General features: G+C 38.8%; 1 protein-coding gene across 27 annotated transcripts in view; it reads left to right on the top strand.

Moving 5' to 3' along the window:
• PRG4 (proteoglycan 4) overlaps window positions 1-24,201 on the top strand; it is a 138,805-nt gene that overhangs the window by 10,266 nt on the left and 104,338 nt on the right. For all 27 annotated transcript variants that reach the window (XM_072128211.1, XM_072128208.1, XM_072128214.1 and 24 more), the window contains exons 3-5: window positions 13,865-13,987; window positions 15,447-15,563; window positions 21,399-21,521. In XM_072128211.1, coding sequence (XP_071984312.1) covers window positions 13,865-13,987; window positions 15,447-15,563; window positions 21,399-21,521 — 363 coding nt within the window. The remainder of the gene's footprint in view (window positions 1-13,864; window positions 13,988-15,446; window positions 15,564-21,398; window positions 21,522-24,201) is intronic.

Raw genomic sequence — 24,201 nt, 5'->3', positions numbered from 1 at the left:
GTGATGTTAGGGGGGTCTATAAATTAAACCAAAAATAATTTTCTCAAAGATCTCTTGGCTTTGAATTTCAACCCTCAAAGTTTCAGCCTCCTCACACTCTTCTGAGACTACTGACTCATTCACATTCGCTTTTATGTCTCTTCTGACATATAGACATACACCACCTCCACTCCTATTTGCCCTGCCTTTCTGAAAGAGTGTAAAACCTTGAATATTAACACCCCAATCATGCGATGCATCGAGCCATGTCTCTGCTACACCAACAACATCTAACTGTTCCTCTAATATCAGAGCCTCAAGCTCGCCCATTTTGCCTGTGATACTTCTGGCATTTGTGAACATACACTTTAATTTTCCATGGTTATTTATCTGATTTATAGTAATTTTACTGGCACATATATCCTCACTATTGTTTTGCAACTTGTGGATCTCCTTATCCACTGCCTTAGTTCCCCATAAACCACCCACTTCACCACCAACCCACATAACCTGCCCCCTCTCTGACCTGTCTACCTTTTTGTGTCTTCCTTTTCCTCCTCCCCCCATCCTAGTTTAAATACTCTGCCACCCCTGCTAGGATCTTCTCCCCCAGCACAGCAGCCCCCCTTCCATTTAGGTGCAAATTATCTGTGGAAAACAGCTAGTACCCCAACGAAAAGTCAGCCCAGTGCTCTAGGAACCCAAATCCCTCTTCTCTAGACCAGGATCTGAGCCATGCATTTAACTCCCTGAGCTCCCGCTGTCTGCTCTGTGTAGCGCATGTACAGATGTGGGGTAAAAAATCAGGACCAATAGTCGCGCTTCTCAGTGTTGACAAGGCTTTTATTAAGATGCATACAAGGACGACGCGTTTCGGGAGCGTACCGCTCCCTTCTTCAGGTCCGTATAGTTTTTTTAAAACAGTGCTCTATTATACAAAAATATAAAAATTATAAATAAATATATGTATATATAAATATCAATATAAATGGATGCATGAAGGTTAAAAAATAAAAATAAAACTTTTTCCAAATCATGTAAAGAAGTCATATATAAGACATCCAGGATAAAAATACATGTATAAAATTCAAATATACAATGTTTTGAGAAACAAGGATATGGTAGTACGCCATTTAGTCAAGTTAGATGAGTATATAAATATATCACATATAAGTTGATTTTAGAAGGAAGGAGGCCATGGATAACAAGTATAAGAAGATTACCACAGTCATGGTGTCTGGATCTATATGTAATGGTATGGTAATTGTAATTTTAATTGTAATTTTTAAGGAGCATGTACAAGTCTCTTTGATGATGAGGTGTGTATTGTAATGTGCTGCAGCAGGTGAGGTGTGTATTGTGATGTTCTGCAGCAGATGAGGTGTGTATTGCAAAGCTCTCGTGTATGCGTAGTTGAGGTGTGAATTATGTTATTGTGCAGCAGCTGATGTGTTTATTATAAGATTTGCAGCAGATGAGGTGAGTATTATAATGTACTTCAGCATCTGAAGTGTGTATTACGATGTCCTGCAGCAGCTGAGGCGAGCATGTTCTTCAGCAGCTGAAGTCTGTATTATGATGTTTTGTAGTAGCTGAGGTGTGTTTTATGAGATTATGTAGCAGCTAAGGAGAGTATTTGAGTGTCCTGCAGCAGCTGAGGTGTGTATTGTGATGTTTTTCAGCATCTGGAATGTGTATTGACATGTTCGGTAGCAGCTGAGGTTTGAATTATGATGTTGTTAAGCAACTGAAATATGTATTATGAGGTTTTGCAGTAACTGAAATGTGTACTGTGTTGTATTGTGGTCGCTAACGGGTGTATTATGATGTTCTGCAGCATATGGGATGTGTATTGAGATGCTCTGCAGCATATGAGGTGGAAATTATGATGTTCTGCAGTATCTGAAGTGGGTATTGATATTTTGCAGTAGCTGAGGGGTATATTATGATGTTCTGCTGAGTGGCCTACTGTGATATTTTTCAACATCCGCAGTGTATATTGAGACATTCTGTAGCAGATGATGTGTGAATTATGATGTTCTGCAGCAGCTAAGCTATGTTTTATTACGTTTTTGTCAGGGACGGTTTTAGACGAAGTGGGGCCCTGGGAAAAAACAGAACTGGGCCCCCAAAATAAAACTACTGTATGAAAAGTCACATTCAGTAATAGGCTCCTTTAGCCCTGCACAATAATAACGCTTTGTAGTGACACACAGAAGTAGGTAAGTATCTGTAATATGGGGCTGTAGGAGAATCTTATAGGAGATAGACAGATGCTAGGTAGATTGATGATAGAACATGAATATAAAAGTTGATATAGATTTCTAGATGTAGGACTATAAAGTATATTATATACAGGCAGTCCCCGGGTTACGTACAAGATAGGTTCTGTAGGGTTTTTTTTTTAAAGTTAATTTGTAAGACGGAACTGTATATTTTATGATTGTAACCCCTGCCAAAATTTTTTTTGTCTCTGTGACAATTGGATTTTAAAAATGTTGTATTGTCATAAGAATCAGGATTAACAACAATGCTTAATTGCTGACACCTTTCATAACTATTATAGCTGTTTATTTTAGCCTAAAGGTACATTCACACGGACGTATGAAAGCGACCGTATACGTACCGTTTTTTTACGGGTTACATATGGCCACATTCATTTCAATGGACAATAAGTCCAACCATTTATATTGCCGTTTTTGACACTGGAGCATACCGTACCATATACTGGCCGTATAAAAATATAGAGCATGTCCTATTTTCTCCCGTATTTCAGTTCTGCATGCCCTATAAGTCTATGGGCACCTATAAAATACGGGTTAAATACGTGCTGCATACGGATGAAAAACTTCACGTATATATACGGGCTCATACGGCACCCACATCCAGAGGTCATTTTGTAACTAGGGGTCGTCTGTAAGTTGGGTGTTCTTAAGTAGGGGATGGCCTATATACCGTAGATAGATGATATAAGATAGATAGATATGAGAGATAAATACAGTAGAAGAGAGATAGAAGATTGATTGAATGATTGATTGATAATAGGAGATAGATGGAGAAAAAGAAATATATATGAATGGTTAGATAGACAGATTATAGGAAATAACTTGACAGATTGATGATAGATATATAGAGAGGAGATAGATGATAAGCATCTTCACCCAGACATTCAACCAAGGGGAATTAACCATTTAACTGCCAGGCATTTCTTGAAATTTTGTTGCATTATTGGCCAGATCAGTTTTTACAATTTTGATGTTTACAAATAAAACTAAAGTTACAGCAAAAAGAATTATCGTAAGTACCAACAAACCATATATTTTCTGAAAGCAAACAGTTGCCCCATTTTCAAAATTGCATTATAAAGTTTATAGACATGGGCGTCCCCATGCAATTTTGATTCAAACAGTAGAAAAACTTCAAAAATACGTAAAATTTGCAAAAAATCTATCTTCATCTGTAATAGATGGACATTTGTAGAGTTAACAGATCCCTTATAGTAATATGTTAACTTGATTAAATAATCATAATATCATCAAAACTGAAATAACTTAATATCTGCATTCTAGCTAGAAATTTTAAGACAGTCACAACCTGAAAAATATAGCAATAAAACAGATTAAAAATATAAGGCACTCCTAAAACCTATATATTTTTTGAAAGCAGACAACCATCCAATTGCATCTGATTAACAGTTGACAGCCTGTACCACCCTTGTATAACTTTGTGACAAACACAATTTATTAAACAAAAAGTGCATTGAAAATGCATACAAATAGGGATTTAAAAGTAATAACACAAAGTTTGCAGATTTATATATACCACAATACACAACATCAAGATTTTACACTCCCAGCAATGCTAAAACAAAAACCGATCGTATTTGGTTGATATCCACAAATGTGTTTAAAAATATATAACGCACAAAATAAAAAGCTCCTATTCTGTCAAAATAATTTTTTTTCCAGGAATCACCATGTAAACAAGAATAACTTTTTAATTCATACAAACGACCACCTTCATGCAACTTTTCATCAAACAGTAATAAATTGCAAAAATTTCATGAAATGTAAAAATTTCCTCTAAAATATCCTCTAAAAAATACTTATATAAAGAAAATATACCTTCCTAAAAACAGTAAGATGTGAGGAGATCATACAGACCCCACATGTGTATATTCATCAAAATATGTAGCAAAGGGAACGTTAAATCCACAGGTGGCGCCAAACATTTTTTGTAGAAAACTGCACTGTGCTTCACACAAATATATTATTGTATGCTCCCTCATACAATGGTAACCCAAACAAAAACCTCTATATCCATAAACCAAGCTAATGAAATAATGAAAGTCACTTTTACATGTGTGCCATTGTATTAGCTGCACAATAACAGAGCCCTCCATGAATTTGAGTAAGAACGGTAAGAACACAGGTACAAAATAATGGAGCGATGGCTACATATAACTTTATTGTTCTGGGTCGCGGTGATATTATATAGCTACATTAGGCAAAGAGGATTGAATGTTCATATTTTCACAACAATATTGCGAAATAAAAGGGAATCAGAGAGCAAGTGTGTTTGGGATAGGAGAGGGTTAAAGGACATCTACCACCAGGATGAGGGGTTGTAAACCAAGCATACTGACATACTGGTGTTTGCCCCCTCTGACAGGATCCACTCCTTTTAGGCTTCCTATGCCCATGTTTTTAAGAATTTTTTTTTTTTAAATGATGCAAATGAGCCTGAGGGGCTCCAGGCTCCATTAACACCTATGGAGCACTGAGCCCTTCAGGCTCATTTGCATAATTTTAAAAGCAAAGGCATTGAACAGTGCACAAACCTATCCATCTTGCGATTACTGAAGTATTCAATAAAAATCCTGCTATAGCTTTAGCTCACAATGGAGGGACTGTGCAGCTGTTTACCACAAAGAGCTAAAAGCACAGACACCCCTAATGCCCATAGTCCAGTAAAAATCCTAAAAGATAAATGCATTGTTACAGCATATATGTTCATGCTCGGCTCCAAAGGGGAAGGATATGCATTAACATTTTTTCCAACAACTATATGGGTGCTATGAAAGAAGATCCTATCCTTGGAAATGTGTGAAGGGTAATTGAAAATAGGATTTCTAAGCCTACAGTCCCTGATGCTGTATGACAAGGGGTGCATCAGCCATGAGGCAAGTTGAGCTTTTTGCCTGCAGCAAAAGCATGTGAATTTTGTATACTGTTCATTTATGATTTTATCCTGGGCAATACTTTCTCTAAAAACAGAATTTCCCTGGAGAACAAGGGGCCAAGTAAGCAATTAATATTTGTCTCTTAAACTCATTACAATCCTTTACAAAATATTTTGAAGTAAAGGAAATTGATCTGGTTGTGATGTGGAGGTTAAATGATGGGCTGTAGATCTATGGAGAAGGTACAATCCTGAACTTTTGCTTCCAGATGGAGTATTGGCAGGTACGTAATACAAGAACTACATTTTGCCTTTACTGCCTTCACCGGGTCATTTATATGCTGTGGCTCATTATTTGCAGTCAATGTTCAGTATTAATTAGATCAGCAGATCTAGTGCCAGTATTATAATGGTATAGATGGCCCTTTCATCATTCATATATAGGCTTATAGTAGTATATACCATAAGTTGTATATGGCTGCCCTGAGTAACTACAGGTATTCCAAAACTTGCCAGCTATCTAGTGACAGAATTGATTGTTACAGTAATTTAACACACCCATGTGGATAAAGAGATCTTATCTTTATAGGATATACCCTTTAATTTTTATATTTGCTTACACCTTATAGTATTTTATACCCATCTCTTTATTAACAAATAAGTCAGCCCCATTCAGGTAAGTGATTTACTTCTTTATATTACCCAACCTATTAGCTTTCATTAATCTTCCATTCTTATATGTCTGGCCATTAAAATACAAAGCTTGTAATGGATTAATGTACAATACAAATGGCAACTACTAAGGTGAACAGTGATGAAAAAATATAAAACTGCAGCTTCAACTGTAGAGTGTGAACAAAAAACTTATTTACAGTAGGTATGACTCTTTTACATTATTCACTATTTGTTTCATTGCAGCCATTTGGAATGATCAAAAAAGTTCTGTTTTTGTTAATGTACACTCTGTACAGAAAATAATAGAAATATAGATATTTTTGCTGATTTATTGAACTAGAAAAGCTAAAATATCACATAATCATAAGTATTCAGTTCCTTTGTTCAGTATTAAGTAGAAGCACCTTTTGGTTCTTCTTTGGAATGATGCAACAAGTTTTTCACACCTGGATTTGGGGATCCTCTGCAATTCTTCCTTGTAGATCCTATCAAGTTCCTTCAGGTTGGTGAATGAACATTGCTGGACAGCCGTTTTCAAACTTCTCCAGAGATGCTCAATTGGGTTTGGCTGGGCCAATCAAGAATGATCACAGACTTGTTCTGAAGCCACTGCTTTGTTATTTTAGATGTGTGCTTAGGGAATTATCTTGTTAGAAGGTGAAACTTCGGCACAGATCCATCTGGAAGAGGTTTTCATCCAGTATATCTCTGTACCTGACTGCATTCATCTGTTCTTCAATTGTAACCTGTCTTCCTGTCCATGCATCTAAAAAACACCCCCATAGCATGATGGTGCCACAACAAGGTTAATTAACACCAAAAAGTACAATCTGTAATTTTTTGTAAACTGTATGTAGGCTTTCAAATGTCTAGCACTGATGAGAGGCTTCCACCAAAACACTCTGCCGTAAAGCCCTAGATGGTCGAGTTGACCTTGTGGAACTTTCTCCCATATCCATACTGCATCTCTGTAGCTCAGCCACAGTGATCTTGAGGTTCTTCTTTACCTCTCTCACTAAGGCTCTTCTCCCAGGATTGCTTATTTTGGCTGGACCACCAGGTCGAGAGTTTTGTTCATGCCAAACTTCTTACATTCAAGGATTATGTAATTGTACTCTTAGAAACCTCGAGTGCTGCAGAAGTTCCTATGTTACCTTGGCTAGATGTATGCCTTGCCACAACTATGGGGCAGATTTACTTACCCGGGCCATTCGCGATCCAGCGGCGCGTTCTCTGTGGTGGATTCGGGTCCGGCCGGGATTCATTAAGGCAGTTCCTCCGACGTCCACCAGGTGGCGCTGCTGCGCTGAAGTTCCCCATAATGCACTCAAGTTCACCTGCCTATTCCTCGTGAAGGTAAGTGCAAGCTCCGCAACACTTTTTTAAAAAAAAAATGCGGCGGTTTTTCAGAATCAATCGGGTTTTCGTTCGGCCATTCCCCCCCATTTCCGTTGCGTGCATACCAGCGCCGATGCGCCACAATCCGATCGCGTGTGCCAAAATCCCGGGGCAATACAGGGAAAATCGGCGCAAATCGGAAATATTTGGGTAACACGTCGGGAAAACGCGACTCAGGCCTTTAGTAAATGACCCCCTATGTCTCTGAGCTCCTTAGGCAGTCCCTTAGACCTCATGAGTCTCATGTGCTCTGACATGCACTGTGAGCTGTGAGGTCTTATATAGACTGGTGTGTGACTTTCCTAATCAAGTTCAATCAGTTTAATTAAACACAGCTGGACTCAAATGAATAATTAAAACCAACTCAATGAGAATCAGAAGGAAATTGAGAGCTTGTGAGTTAAATATCAGTGTCACAGAAAAGGGTCTGAATAGATATGACCATGTTCTATTCCTGTTTTTCTTCTCTATTAAATTAGCAAAAATATCTATGTTTCTGTTTCTTTCTGTAAAGATAGGGCACAATGTGTACATTAATGAGCAAAAAGGAAGACCTTTTTTGATCTTACCAACTGGAATAAAGATGAAACAAAGAGTGAAAAAATTAAAGGAGTCTAAATACTTTCCAAACCCACTGTAGTTGATCAGGCTACCATTCTACACAACAGAATATACCATAAGAATCTAAAACCTTAAGCCAGTACATATTACAGACAAAAATATACATTCTGTATGGCTTAAGTATTTGAAGTGAAATGAAGACTGACAAAATCCTGCTGTCTATGACCCTTTAACATGGTGATGTTGCTCTGTTGTATTTTTGTAGTCCATTACTGCATATTTTCTGGGTACTTGGTTATCTTAAACCAAAAGATTAAAGAGATAAATTGCCATATTTTTATGATTTATTGTCATTTTAGAACGAAAAGTAAAGCCTTTAACCCCTTAACAACCTGGGCATTTGTTGTTTTTTCATTTCCATTTTTTATTCCCCACCATCAAAAATCTATAACTTTTGTATTTTTACACGTAAAGAGCTCTGTGACAGATGAGGTCAGAGAGTGGCTCAATGACAAATTCTGGAGCTGGCAGCAACATGGTAAGCCACAGTATGGCACAATGACAATGACAATGAGTGTGGAGGTGCCAGCAGCAGGAGGTCAGAAAGTGGCACAATGACAGAGTGTGGAGGTGGGTGACAATTCCAGTCCCTGGTAAAGATGGTGGGAGGCAGATGGAGCATCTGGCAGCAGATGTGTGGTATCAGGCGGGTGGCAGCATTAGAATAGTGGCTGAGGCAGGTAGTTAGAAACCCGACTCATTTCTCAACATTTGGGGGAGGAGTCATGGCTAATCTCATCTGATGCATGAGGCATTGGTGTGTTGAAATCCTGGCCGATCCACGCCTGATTCATATTGACAGAGGTTGGACAAGCAGGTTCTCCTTGGGGTAACGATGGCTCCCGCCGCACTGAACACCCCTTTCTAATGCCACACTACTCTCATCTCTATGCCGAATGTTGACTATTTGGCTGTCACCAGTTAAGCAAAGCAGCATGCTGCGGGCCATCTGCGCAAGTGACTCTGAGGGACTCCCGGCCTCCATCTCCACTGTATACTGCCAGGGTCCTCCTCTGCTGTCACCTGAATAAATAAAAACACTTTTCACCAGACTCTGCTTGTGCTCCAATGTCTTCCTCCTCCAGTTCAGCCCCCACTAGACTCATGTGGCCATGAGATGTAGTCGCCACTTCTCCAGTACCCTGACCACATAGATTTTGCAGCATCTGTTCCAGGACATGAAGCAGTGGAATGCCGTTATTCATCCCGTAGTGGCTGGAATTCCAACGGGTGAAAAACATTGCATATCAGCCTATGTTGGGGGAGGCCGTTCTGCCGCTGCAACTCAAGGAGGGTGTGCTTGGCTTTGTAAGAATTGCTGAAGGGCGGATGGACCATCCCTCCTCGGATTTCTTCTTGTATGAGGCAGAGCAGTTCCTCCCCTGTTTGACTTTCGTTTGCCCAGGCAAACCAGGTGTAGAACTGTGTGACACCGCTGTGCCCTGCACATGTGGTATCATGGAGCAGCACTTGTGGAGGCTGAGGTGGTGAAGGAGGAGGAGGAGTCGGACATTGGCTCAGGAGCAGCAGTGTGACAACTTGGAGGAGAAAGCGTAGTCTCCTGTTCAAGTTGTTGTTGTGGCTGGGCGGGAAGCACATTCGCCCAGTGGGCCGTAAAGGACATGTACTGGCCCTGACCATAGTTACAGCTCCACACATCCGCGCTGCCGTGCACCTTGGAAGAAACCAATAAGCTCAAGGACTGGCCTGCCTTCTGTTCTGCATATTTGTGAAGGGCTGGTGCTGCCTTTTTGGAAAATAAATTTCGGCTTGGAACTGTCCACCCCTGGTTCGTCACAAGTCATTAGTTCTCTGAATATTGCAGAGTCCACGACTTGGAAAGGGAGGGACTGCAGTACCAACAACTTGGATAGGACCATGGTCAGCTCTTGCACCTTAGAATGGCTGGATGCATACAGTTGTCTCTTGTAAACGCCTTGCTCAACGACCACTGGTGACATGCGTAGCGAAGAACAGCTCCCTTCACCAGAGGTGCTGATGCCTTGACTGGCTGAAATGGTATGTGTGCCACTAGGTGCTGCTGCTGTTGCTGCGGTGGCAGGATGGACCACCACATCTGAGACACGTTTCTCCCAGGCCATTGGATGGTGATGCTGCATATGTTGACGCAGGGCCACGGTTCACTTTCTGCTAGAAGATTCTACATATGCACAAGCTCGACTCATCTGATGTCTTTATAAAAAAAAACTGTCACACTGCTGAGTAGGTGATTTTACTGCCAACACTCTGCGAAGCAGGTTTTGTACCCCGCGGCCATTTGGCTTGTCCTACATTGCTGCCACCCTGCTGACTCATGGGCACAGTAGCGACTTGCTGCCTGCTTCGCTGCCTGAAGCGCAAGCTGACATCCTCTTCTCCTGGCGATGATGATGAAGCTCTTGCTACACCCGGCTCCCAAGTGCGATTGTTTACATCATCATCGATTTGTATTTTGCTGTCACTGCTATTCTCCTCAATGGTCTCAGTATGCAAAACCTGACTACTTGCAAGTGCAAAATAACATCCCAATCCACTCTCCACATTTCTACTTTCCTACTGCACGAAGCAATGGATGACTGCCCCACCTCTTCACTGCCAAGCAGTTGTGGACTGTCCTCAAAGACTTCATCCTCGCTGTATAGTGGCGCTGAGCCCAGACCAGTAGATCTCTGGCTGAGGGAAATGAACAGGACAGAGGCTGGTTGAGAACAAGTGAGGGCCACTGACCTGCTCCTGGGCCATGCCAACTAAGGGTTGTATCTAACAAACCTACGGACTCTTGGCTGGGGTTGTCAGATGTCATTTGGGAAGAAGTGGATGACCTAGTTATCCAATTGAGAATCTTTGGGTTGTTATTCAACACACTGCCGCCAGATAAAACCGGCAGTTCTGGCCTCACAGAGTCACCATAGCTGCAACTTCCCCTTACAGTGCTGCGACCTGTGCCTGCTCCACCTGCCACCTCTCTGTCTGACATATTGGTTAATCAACTATGTGGATTTGACACGGATTTCTTGATATCTACTTTATAAAACACTTGAAACTTGGGGAGTACAGAACCCCTAAAATGGACACCTTGGACTTTGAGAAAAAAATCACTCCAGCAACTATGTGCATTTGACACGGATGTCTTGATATCTACTTTATCAACAAATAACACTTGAAATTTGGGGAATACAGAACCCCAAAAACGGACACCCTGGACTTTGAGAAAAAATCACTCCAGCAGCTACTGAGTACAAGCAGCTAGATGGTAGAGACAGCATATGCCGTGTGAAATGACAGGATTGCAAATGACCGTCTGTTTTTATTGGGCTTTGACATCACATAAGCCTACCGGTCGTTGAATGGCTTACATGTCTGCAAATGTGATCGAGGGTGTTCCTTTCTCCTACTCAGAGTTCTCTGCCCCGTGTAACACGTTGTGCTCATGGCCATTTTGCTAATAAAGGTGAAAAAAAAATTGGTCCTACGAATCACCCTAAACTTTGTATTCGTGCTGAACCGAAGTTTTCCTGAAGTTCTAAACAAATTTCAATTTGTTAGAATCAATTCACCCATCTCTACTTATTGTACACTCACCGGCCACTTTATTAGGTACACCTGTCCAACTGCTCGTTAACACTTAATTTCTAATCAGCCAATCACATGGCGGCAACTCAGTGCATTTAGGAATGTAGACATGGTCAAGACAATATCCTCCAGTTCAAACTGAGCATCAGTATGGGGAAGAAAGGTGATTTGAGTGCCTTTGAACGTGGCATGGTTGTTGGTGCCAGAAGGGCAGGTCTGAGTATTTCAGAAACTGCTGATCTACTGGGATTTTCACACACAACCATCTCTAGGGTTTACAGAGAATGGTCCGAAAAAGAGAAAACATCCAGTGAGCGGCAGTTCTGTTGGCGGAAATGCCTTGCTGATGCCAGAGGTCAGAGGAGAATGGGCAGACTGGTTCGAGCTGATAGAAAGGCAACAGTGACTCAAATCACCACCCGTTACAACCAAGGTAGGCAGAAGAGCATCTCTGAACGCACAGTACATCGAACTTTGAGGCAGATGGGCTACAGCAGCAGAAGACCACACTGGGTGCCACTCCTTTCAGCTAAGAACAGGAAACTGAGGCTACAATTTGCACAAGCTCATCGAAATTGGACAGTAGAAGATTGGAAAAACGTTGCCTGGTCTGATGAGTCTCGATTTCTGCTGCGACATTCGGATGGTAGGATCAGAATTTTCACAACATGAAAGCATGGATCCATCCTGCCTTGTATCAACGTTTCAGGCTGGTGGTGGTGGTGTCATGGTGTGGGGAATATTTTCTTGGCACTCTTTGGGCCCCTTGGTACCAATTGAGCATCATTGCAACGCCACAGCCTACCTGAGTATTGTTGCTGACCATGTCCATCCCTTTATGACCACAATGTACCCAACATCTGATGGCTACTTTCAGCAGGATAATGCGCCATGTCATAAAGCTTGAATCATCTCAGACTGGTTTCTTGAACATGACAATGAGTTCACTGTACTCAAATGGCCTCCGCAGTCACCAGATCTCAATCCAATAGAGAATCTTTGGGATGTGGTGGAACGGGAGATTCGCATCATGGATGTGCAGCCGACAAATCTGCGGCAACTGTTTGATGCCATCATGTCAATATGGACCAAAATCTCTGAGGAATGCTTCCAGCACCTTGTTGAATCTATGCCATGTAGAATTGAGGCAGTTCTGAAGGCAAAAGGGGGTCCAACCCGTTACTAGCATGGCGTACCTAATAAAGTGGCCGGTGAGTGTATATACTACCCTGTCTAAGATATGAACCAACAACATCTGCTTATTCCTAGCCTAGCCTAGACTGACACACTAGAACGGAACGCCGAGTGCTTTTTATAAAGACTGGGTAACGTATGACATATTTTATTAACTAAGTGAAGACCATATCTTTCTTTAGGAATCTGAATAGGATTCCTGTTTTCAGCTATAACAACAAATTGTAACATTTTATTGATTGAATATTTTCTGATTGAGAGTTTTATCATGGTATATACCTTAACTGTATGAATGGAATTAAGATCAAGAACCACAACCTCATTGTCTACAATCTACTGTGCAATAATTTTCCCACTCATGTTTTTTATATTTTATTTTTTGTTTTGTTTTTGAGTTTTATATTGGATATCGTGCGGGCCCCACAACTATTTGTTGTTCATGTTTTATATGGCATTTATATTTTAATAAATAACTAAAGGAATTTCCACTACCTGGAGAATTTTTGGTGTAGCAAGCCACTTGTTTTTTTATTCTATTTTGAGCATTCTAGTCTGCAAATGTTCAATTAGTGAAGTTTAGTGCATGGATCGCATGGGTTCTGCGTCTAAACAAGTTTATCCTAATTGTACATGTACGCCAGGATGTGGCAACAGACCACATTTCCTCACATACATGTAAAGCAGAGTTTGTTAAGGGGTGAGATACAGATAAAAATCCAAAATGTTTACCTGCCTGTATTTCTGGTTCTGTAGCTCAGCCTGTTGCCTATAAATTAAGACTCTTATCTTTAAGAATAGAAATCAAGATGGTTCTAGGCCCAATATCTGAAGTGATGCTTCCAGCTTCTAAAAAGTGACTCATCTCAGTCAAAAAGCGGCTTCTCTTATTTAATTTGTCCCATTTAATAAGCCCAATACAGTAATAGAGCCACTAGAACTGAGTTCTATGGCATATCACACAAAGTTTTGAACTGTATCCTACCTGTATTTATATGTTGATCTAGACAGTTCTATGTAGACCTACCATAAAGATTTCAACTGCAAGACTTATATATGTGACATCATTTTTTTTCTAACTCCAGTTTTTCTTTTTTCTCAAAACTGGCAAAAAAAAAAATTGGTTTCAGGTAATTTGAAATTATTTGGAATATAAAAAAGAAGATTTAGATTCAGCTTTACAAATAAGGTATTAAGGAATAATATCTGTTTTGCGGTAATAGGCGATGTTTGTGTTTGATTATAGGTGAAGGAAGCTGTGTTGGGAGATGTGGTCAAGGGTATGTTCGAGCGGATCCATGCCATTGTGATTATAACTGTATGTCTTATATGGAATGTTGTCAGGACTACAAGAAAGTTTGCACTACAGGTAACCTTATATCAGACTAACTTGCACAGTGTCATATCCTAAGGTACACACCTCCTTTTGAGGGAGGTAGAAAAAGTGTTTTTAAGGGAACCTGTCAGCAGGGATTACCGCAGTAAACCTTACCTTGACCAGCAATCTGCTTTCCACATATCTACTTGTTATTCCTGAATGCTGTTTCATCATAAAAAAAGAATCTGTGTGGTAAGGCAAATAATAAAGTCAGGAGGGTTGTAGAGCCGGACACTAAGGTAAAGTCCAAGCATGTGATGTGTATGCTGGATGCCAAGAGTCAATATATTTTACACATCATATTTACAGGGTGCATCTTAATGTACGGTACTGCACATGTATTTCAATCCAGTGTATACAATGCATGTGCAAGACTCCATAAAAGCTGGGAAATTTGAAAGTAGAGATGATCACAATCTAGAGGCGTGCTAAGCTTGACTTTATCACTCAGATCCCCTCCCTTCTGACTTGATAATGCAACATTGGAACAAGTAGGTAAATGGAAAGCAGATTACATGCTGCAAAAGTTACGAGTTTTCATCTTTTCCTACTGATAGGTTCCCTTAAACACGTGATGATTCTGATGCAAGAACACTAGTATTTTAATTTAGGGGAGGGAAGGAGATTAGTGCATTATAAGCTAAAGTGTTAATGCATTTAGCTTAGAATAGTTCTCCCAATTTGCCCCTGAAATGCTACATATTTACTGTCACATATTTATTACTTTGTTTCAGTCAGTATAACACATAATAACAAAATTAGGCTTATAAAAAAAATTTGTGTTGAGCAGACATTGGCAAACTTTGTGCCTCATTTTAACCTTTCCCTAATAAAGCCATTTGTGTTGAGAAATTGGTAACTATGAGATCAAAGATAAAATTGTAGCTTGTGTTCTTTGTGACATGTTATTTTTCTAAAATGACAAACCTGCTAAACTTCTCCATCAGTACTAAATCTGGCAATAAGTTAACTCCCAGAAATATGCATATGGCCTCTTGTGAACATAAGACCCAGGGTCCACTGTGAAATTACATAAAGTGATCATTGTGCTGTCCAATAGTGGTGCCCCAGATTGCAGGATGATATGTGAAACCCATTAAGGAATATGACCTTCAATATCTAGGAAATAAGTACAATAATCGCAGTATGTAATATCACTGTGAGCCTAAAACTGTTATTGCCAATGGAGCATATTTTCTGATGCACCTGGAACCTTTTCATCTGAGTTACAGGTAGGTTCTTGATCTTAAGTAGTTTATAAAAGAAAAGCTTAAATTACCATGTGACTGGATTGCCATAATTTAAAAAAAGAAAACATTTCACTTACCATTCAGGTAGTACAAGGCATAGTAAGTTGGCAGTAAGTAATAACAATACCTCTTTTTCAGTATGTACCATAAACTAAAACTGTATGATATTTGATTATTAACTGACTACATATTATATGCAGAGGCCTCATGCAAAGGACGGTGCCATGAGGGTTTCATTAGAGGGCAGACATGTGATTGTGACCCTGGCTGTTCTAGATTTGGCAAATGTTGCCCAGACTATGAAGACAATTGTGCTCGTAAGTATCAAAAAGCAATTTTGTTGATTTATGTTGAACTTATGTTGAACTTCAACTTATGTTGAACAGCTGATACTTTAAATTCAAAAAAATTTCACTTAAATTGTATATACAAGGGTGGTTCAATAAGTACCCGTGTTAGAAAGGAAGACACCATTTTTTCAAAAACATTTTTGTTATTTTTCAACATTAATACACTTCTCCCAACGTTCTTACAATTTTTCTAACCCCTCCAAAAAATAGGATTTGTCGAACTCTCCAAAATACCTTTGTCTTGGCGATGACTTCCTCGTTTGAGCAAAAAAAATTTTCCTGCAAGACATTTCTTTATGTTAGGGAACAATCACCAGATCGGGTGAATACGGAGGGTGGGCCAGCAATTCATAAAGCAATTCATGCAGTTTTGTGGCTACAACTCCGGATGAATGTGCTAGTGCGTTATCGTGGTGAAACAGCACCTTCTTTTTCGCCAAATGCGGCCATGTCTCCTTCAATTTTTTTGTGGAAGCGGTCCAATAACTCACTGTAGCATTGTCCAGTGAGCGTTCTTATTTTTCCTAAAAAATCCAAGTGGATGATGTTGTTCGCAACCCAAAAAATCATTGCCATGACCTTTCTGGCCGATGGGACCGTCTTCACCTTTTTTGGAGTAGATTCACTGGGAGAAATCCTTTGTTTTGATTGTTACTTTGTTTCTGATGTCTAATGATGAATCCAGGTTTTATCAACAGTGACAACTCGACATAAAAACTCCTTTCGGATCTCGCTTAAATTGCTCCAAACACTGCTTCGAAGTTAACAGCTGCATCCGCTTGTTGTCCACTGTGAGCAATCACAGCCCCCATCAGGCTGACAATTTTTTGATCGCCAACTTACCGTGTAAAATATTAGTTGCCATTCCGGTCGACACAATCACGGCCTAATTCACGCACTTTCATTTGTCAATCAGTGAGTATCATATTGTGGACTTTTTGAATGATTTCCTCGGTAACCACGTCTGCCGGGGGTCCTGGTCGCTCCTCATCAAAAACGGATGTTTGCTCAGTTTAAAATTCGTTGAACCAATATCTAATTGTGGTCATAAATGGCGAAGTGTCCCCATAAACAGCATCCAACTTTGCTTTTATCTCCTCAGATTTTTTCCTATCCAAAAATAAAAAGCGAATTACCGAATGATACTGCTCTTTCTCCATCTTAGTGAAAATCACTCTAATACAGTGGGTTTAGTGGCACTTATTGATCTCTGTCACACCGCCTTGGGTGCAGCCACAAAGGGTCTTAACACCAAAAAGGGCCCCAATAAGAAAATTCGAAAAAAGTTTTTTGTGTATGTGGGCACGCTCAAAAACGGTCTCGGAAGTGAATCACAATATTTCAATATTTAATACCACATTCAAAGTATAGATAAAAAGTATAGATAAAAACATTCACAATGGTCTTGATATAATAACAGATGGTTGAATTACTACATGTACTGGAATTTAATTATTACTCGATAGCTCTGACAAATTTGAAGTGTGTATACACTTATGTGTTTACTGTAAACTTATGTGTTTACTGTGGACTGGTGTGTTCACTGTGAACTGTAAACTTTTGTGTCCACTGTAAACTTATGTGTTTTACTGTAAACTTATATGTTCGCTGTAAACTTGTGTGTCCACCGTAAACCTATGTGTCTACTGCAAACTTATGTGTTTACTGCAAACTTATGTGCCCACTGTAAACTTGTTTGTTTACTGTAAACTTTTGTGTTTACTGTAAACTTTTGTGTTTACTGTAAACTTATATGTTTACTGTGGATATCAGATAAAACAACGTTACACAAAAATCAATTGAACTTGCATGTATGAAGAAATATAAAAATGTCCAAAAAGTAAAAGACAAAAAACAATAATCAATAATGGATGTCCAAAGTTGTGAGTCCTAAAAAATAAAAATAAAAAATAAAAAGTAAAAAGTAAAAGTCCAAAATCAAAAAACGAAATTCAGCTTTGTATAGTAAATTGATATCCAGGAGGTTTTGCTATTTAAACAGGATGCAGGGCCCTACACCTGTAAAGACTCATATATATTTTCGCCTTTTTACGAGATTTAAAATAGAGGTATAGACACTCACGGTTGGTTGGCAACAATGGTTCTGATTGTCCTTAAAATTATGTTGCTGCTCTCGATGTGCCGGGGTGGAGAAAAAAACAATCCAGATATCCACATATATTGTGGTTAGCGGCCTTCCACATGTAATGGAGTCTGTGGACGCCGTTTGAAAGCGTGATCTCAAGGCGTTGCGGGATGTTAGTCCACACGCATCCGCTAGACTGAATGGATCCTCCTCCTCCTAATCCAGATCGAGCGACTGAACTGTGTCGCAAATAGTGTGACTGTACTGTGTCACAGATGGTGCCGTGCTACTCACTGGGTGCGGTCGTGCTCGTCAATGGATGTAGTCTTTCAAGTTGAGGCTCCAAGTGGTGCACTTTAGTTTGTAAACTTTCTCAAGTGAGTGTCTTTTCTTTTCTTTTATAGGTGATATTGTTATTGCAAATGAGTCATAAAATCAGTAGCTAGACGCGTTTCGAAGCGTGATGCTTCTTCCTCAGTAGCTCTATATTTAAAACCTCCATGTTAGAACACTTCCTTAAATACCCCTTCCGGGCTCAAGAATTATCCGGTTTGGATTTTTCGGATTGGGTTAAATTACAAAGACCTGACCTGGATCAATCTACTTTGATGTGTTTCAATTCTTTTTCGGATAATGCTGCATTGTTTCAATACATTAATTGAAAAGACCATAAGTCATAGACTGAAATTGTAAATATTCATGTTGGACAGACATATTAAATAAAAATGTCACCAAAAATATACACAGAATAATATACAGACACTAATGTAATAGTGTAAAATGGGAGTTTTTTTGGGGAAGAGGATTTTGTAACAATATTGCCCAAATTTCTATTTTGTCGACTAATCGATATAATCTTGTGTCCATAGTTTCAAAATATATGGAAGACACCATTCTCTGTAGGGTATTTTTATATATATATGTTTTTTGTGCACATAGTTCAGTGCAAAAGATACTTATAGATAATGAATAATATATGTATATATATGAAAAACGGAAAAACTTTTACCGGAGAAACCACCTATTATTTACACTAAAGCTCCCAACTTAGGCTCTCAAATAGCTCCCTCTATCAAGACCAAATCAAAAACCTTAAATGAAACCTGGTTGAATTTAAAAGGCTTTTTTAGATGCGGAGATTGTATTTGTTGTAAGAAAACCACTTTTACGAAACGCACTCAAAAGGTCACTTCATCTAGCAATGAATCAATACATAACATTAATGAACTCCTCACTTGCAACAGTAGTGGAGTAATTTACATGATAATATGCCCTTGTCAAAAACAGTATATTGGAAGGACGATCAGACCCCTAAAAGAGAGAATCGCTGAACATTTAAGGAATATTAAGAAAGGTTTAGAAACCCATACTCTGTCAAAACACTTCAAAACAGCCCACAACATGGATACAACACAATTAAAATTCTGTGCGATACAATCAGTAAAAAAAGACTGGAGGGGTGGAGATTATATCGCTAAAATGTCCAGAATGGAATCAAGATTCATTTTCACCTTCGACACGATGGCACCAAAGGGTCTCAATGCAGAACTTGAAATATTTGTTTTTTTATAAATTGGATGGAGGCAGCCGTAACGCAGGCAACATTAGTCGGGCTGTATACCAGCACATGTGGCCCCTTCCAGCTTCCCCCACCCATTATGAAACTCATGAAAATCCCCCAACCGTTTTTCATATATATACATATATTATTCATTATCTATAAGTATCTTTTGCACTGAACTATGTGCACAAAAAACATATATATATAAAAATACCCTACAGAGAATGGTGTCTTCCATATATTTTGAAACTATGGACACAAGATTATATCGATTAGTCGACAAAATAGAAATTTGGGCAATATTGTTACAAAATCCTCTTCCCCAAAAAAACTCCCATTTTACACTATTACATTAGTGTCTGTATATTATTCTGTGTATATTTTTGGTGACATTTTTATTTAATATGTCTGTCCAACATGAATATTTACAATTTTAGTCTATGACTTATGGTCTTTTCAATTAATGTATTGAAACAATGCAGCATTATCCGAAAAAGAATTGAAACACATCAAAGTAGATTGATCCAGGTCAGGTCTTTGTAATTTAACCCAATCCGAAAAATCCAAACCGGATAATTCTTGAGCCCGGAAGGGGTATTTAAGGAAGTGTTCTAACATGGAGGTTTTAAATATAGAGCTACTGAGGAAGAAGCATCACGCTTCGAAACGCGTCTAGCTACTGATTTTATGACTCATTTGCAATAACAATATCACCTATAAAAGAAAAGAAAAGACACTCACTTGAGAAAGTTTACAAACTAAAGTGCACCACTTGGAGCCTCAACTTGAAAGACTACATCCATTGACGAGCACGACCGCACCCAGTGAGTAGCACGGCACCATCTGTGACACAGTACAGTCACACTATTTGCGACACAGTTCAGTCGCTCGATCTGGATTAGGAGGAGGAGGATCCATTCAGTCTAGCGGATGCGTGTGGACTAACATCCCGCAACGCCTTGAGATCACGCTTTCAAACGGCGTCCACAGACTCCATTACATGTGGAAGGCCGCTAACCACAATATATGTGGATATCTGGATTGTTTTTTTCTCCACCCCGGCACATCGAGAGCAGCAACATAATTTTAAGGACAATCAGAACCATTGTTGCCAACCAACCGTGAGTGTCTATACCTCTATTTTAAATCTCGTAAAAAGGCGAAAATATATATGAGTCTTTACAGGTGTAGGGCCCTGCATCCTGTTTAAATAGCAAAACCTCCTGGATATCAATTTACTATACAAAGCTGAATTTCGTTTTTTGATTTTGGACTTTTACTTTTTACTTTTTATTTTTTATTTTTATTTTTTAGGACTCACAACTTTGGACATCCATTATTGATTATTGTTTTTTGTCTTTTACTTTTTGGACATTTTTATATTTCTTCATACATGCAAGTTCAATTGATTTTTGTGTAACGTTGTTTTATCTGATATCCACAGTAAACATATAAGTTTACAGTAAACACAAAAGTTCACAGTAGACACAAAAGTTTACAGTAAACAAACAAGTTTACAGTGGGCACATAAGTTTGCAGTAAACACATAAGTTTGCAGTAGACACATAGGTTTACGGTGGACACACAAGTTTACAGCGAACATATAAGTTTACAGTAAAACACATAAGTTTACAGTGGACACAAAAGTTTACAGTTCACAGTGAACACACCAGTCCACAGTAAACACATAAGTTTACAGTAAACACATAAGTGTATACACACTTCAAATTTGTCAGAGCTATCGAGTAATAATTAAATTCCAGTACATGTAGTAATTCAACCATCTGTTATTATATCAAGACCATTGTGAATGTTTTTATCTATACTTTTTATCTATACTTTGAATGTGGTATTAAATATTGAAATATTGTGATTCACTTCCGAGACCGTTTTTGAGCGTGCCCACATACACAAAAAACTTTTTTAGTGAAAATCACGTCTTTCTCAAATGGCTGCCAAATCCAAACTAACCAATCAATCAGTCTGCAATTTGTTTTGCCGTTGTTTGGTAGATGGCAGCACAAGATGATAACACCAACTTCCCTCAGGAACCCCCTCTGTTGTCAAACACCTATTGAACCTCCCTCATATGTTTAAAATTTTCTCTATTTTATGTATTATCAAAAGTGATAACTTTTTAATATTTCTACTGAAGAGCCAAACCAGCCTGTGAGACCTGCTCCTTCATCCCAAGATCAACCTGTACGTGGTGGAAGAGATGAAACCCCAGAACCTACTAAGAAGCCTGAAGATCAAGAGCGAGAAGACAAACCAGAAGGTAGAGGCAAAAATTGTTCTAATTACAGATGTTTTAGATGTACAATTGTCTATTTTATATATAATTTATAATATATATTAGGAAAAAATGGCATCAAGTAGAATGCAACAACTAACAAGTTATGACCTACTGTTGTAGAGGGGGATGTCTTCATGTTTATAACATCAAATAATGTTGTTTGTGTTGAAACCAATATCTGATGATAAAATCTTTGTCTGTGCCAAGTTATATGTCAAACCAGCTGCTGCATTGGTTTGGACTAAATCAAGGTAAAACACCTTTGAAGACATAACAAAAATGTTTTGTGTCATGTAGCCAGGGGCGGATTAAGACTACCAATGGCCTAAGGCTACGTTCACATAACCATTGAGGGCTGTATATATGTGCGGCACCGTACCTCTCCATACCCGGGGAAAAGACATGTCCTATCATTCCCCGTATTACAGCATTGTATCATGTATCTCTATAGAGCGGGGCGGGGGCGAGCAGCACTCACCCCTTCTTCCTCTCACCTTTGTGTGCATGAAACCTTAGGCCAGTGATGACGAACCTTTTAGAGACCAAGTGCCCAAACTTATTGCTCCCAGCTCTGTCACAGCTTTCAATCGTATTAGCATCCTGAGAACACCAATACAGTAGCTTGAGAAGAAGAATTGCAGGCTACGAGTGCCACCTGTGGCACCTGTGCCATAGGTTCGCCACCACTGCCTTAGGCTGTATGAATATTATAGCACCTATAAGTCTGGAATCCACTTCCTGTATATGGTACTAGAATCAGGTTTCTTTGGGAATTATGGATGCCTCCCTTCTGCCTGCTTTCAATCTGTGATTCCAGCACCTATGGAGGACCTTCAGAGGTCCTGCATTGGTTCTTGTGATCATGTGTTTTGTGAGCAGGAACAAATGTATGAGAATTTCTTGGGTGAAGGCCCTTCTAAGTATAAAATTTGGTCCGTGGTCTGCCTCTAAAAGGCTAGGTACCGGGCTACCTCCCAAACCCTCTGTATTATAATCCACTACTACATGTAGCACTACTACAGATTGATATACATATATGTTAAAAAAGTCAGGGCTATACTTTTTGATGATGCAATCATATAACATAGAGTTCACTTCCGTCCCAGTTGGAGACTTTTGCTCTAAAGTCTCTGGTGAATCTGTATTTTTCTAAAGATGGAGTATAACTTGGAGAGGCAGAAGATTAGTGAGGTAGATTAGTAAGATAAGTGAGGACACATAAGTCCGTGTGTGGTGGAGGAGTGATACAAGCTAAATGAGAAATAGGAGACAGACACAGAGATGGTAGCAATATATTAATACAGGTCTATACTACAGTATATATGTCTATGACCCTGCTGTTTCTGATTGTGTGAGAGAAAATAGAGAAGCACAGTTTCTATTTACTGTGAACAGTGTATGGTGATTGGTCTACACCCAGTAGCTCAGAGTAAACTGAAAACTAGATATACAGCCCACAAAGAAGAAAACCACTAAAATGATATTAGTGACCCTGTCATTAGCAAAACATTTATAAGTTATCTCTTTTTTAAACAATTCATATATATATATATATGTGTGTGTGTACCATAAAGGGCTACATGCCATCATCATAGCAGTAGGAAATATGCAAATATGTTTTCCATTATGGGATAGAGGAAACATTGCCTCTTAGCTTTCTTGTAGATAATACAAAAACAAGCACATTAGACAAACAAGTTTCTACTATCTTTATTTATCTGTACTGATGTTTTCTTAGCAATACTTACTTTTTTTTAACATGCATATACCGTATATAAAATCAGACGAGGTATTTAATCTATAAGCCCCAGTGGTGGATCATTTCATTACTGTTGAATAAAATGTTATATATCTACGGTAAGATTTAAAGTAATTTTTACTTTTGTATATAAACTGTGTTCCTTTCGTCCTTCAATAATGGCAGAGATGCTATTGCAAGTACCAGGTTCGGTTTTCTTATATGTAATTTTTTTAAAGTCCAGAAACAATTTATTGTGACAAATTTACAATCAATTTACTGGTACTCTTATCAATTTTTACAATCAATGTGTGACCATACCTTGTGATAGATAAACAATCTGCCTTTGTCTCTACATTGAACTGAGCCTTTTATTGCTGTATTCTTGGATACGGGTAAAGATTGAAGACTGAGCTCTTGACAAAATCTTAAATTTAAGACATTGATATAATATTTGCTTGATATACACAATCATTTGAATTAGGAGCTGTGAGAACCACACTGTGAATCTTGAGAACCACTTGTATAAAGAACAGCGTTTCTGAGATTTCAATGTTGCTCCTTATGATACACTTGAGGTTCTTTTTCCCAGGATTGGCAGAAAATTGTTGTTAATAATATTTACTCATTCTAAATAATTGGTCTTGTCCACAGCTAGGGAACATTTTGTGTACTCAATGTGCAATTATGGTGACTAGCATGCAACTGAGGCGTAAAAAGTTATAAATCAGACCCCATTTACTGTATAAATACTGTAACACAACATTGAATCTGCAGAGAGTTTATAAATATATAAGATGACTATGAGCAATGACATGGTTATATTCATCTAAACAGTTCTCTTGATAAGGGGGTTTACATAATTTAGGGAAACACCCATAATAAATATGAACAAAATTAAACCATAAATTAACTTTAATGTTT

The sequence above is a fragment of the Engystomops pustulosus genome, chromosome 10 (assembly GCF_040894005.1).
Source record: "Engystomops pustulosus chromosome 10, aEngPut4.maternal, whole genome shotgun sequence".
Classification (NCBI taxonomy): domain Eukaryota; kingdom Metazoa; phylum Chordata; class Amphibia; order Anura; family Leptodactylidae; genus Engystomops; species Engystomops pustulosus.
The sequence above is the reverse complement of the archived record's forward strand: the minus strand, read 5'-3'. Positions and strand labels throughout refer to the sequence as shown.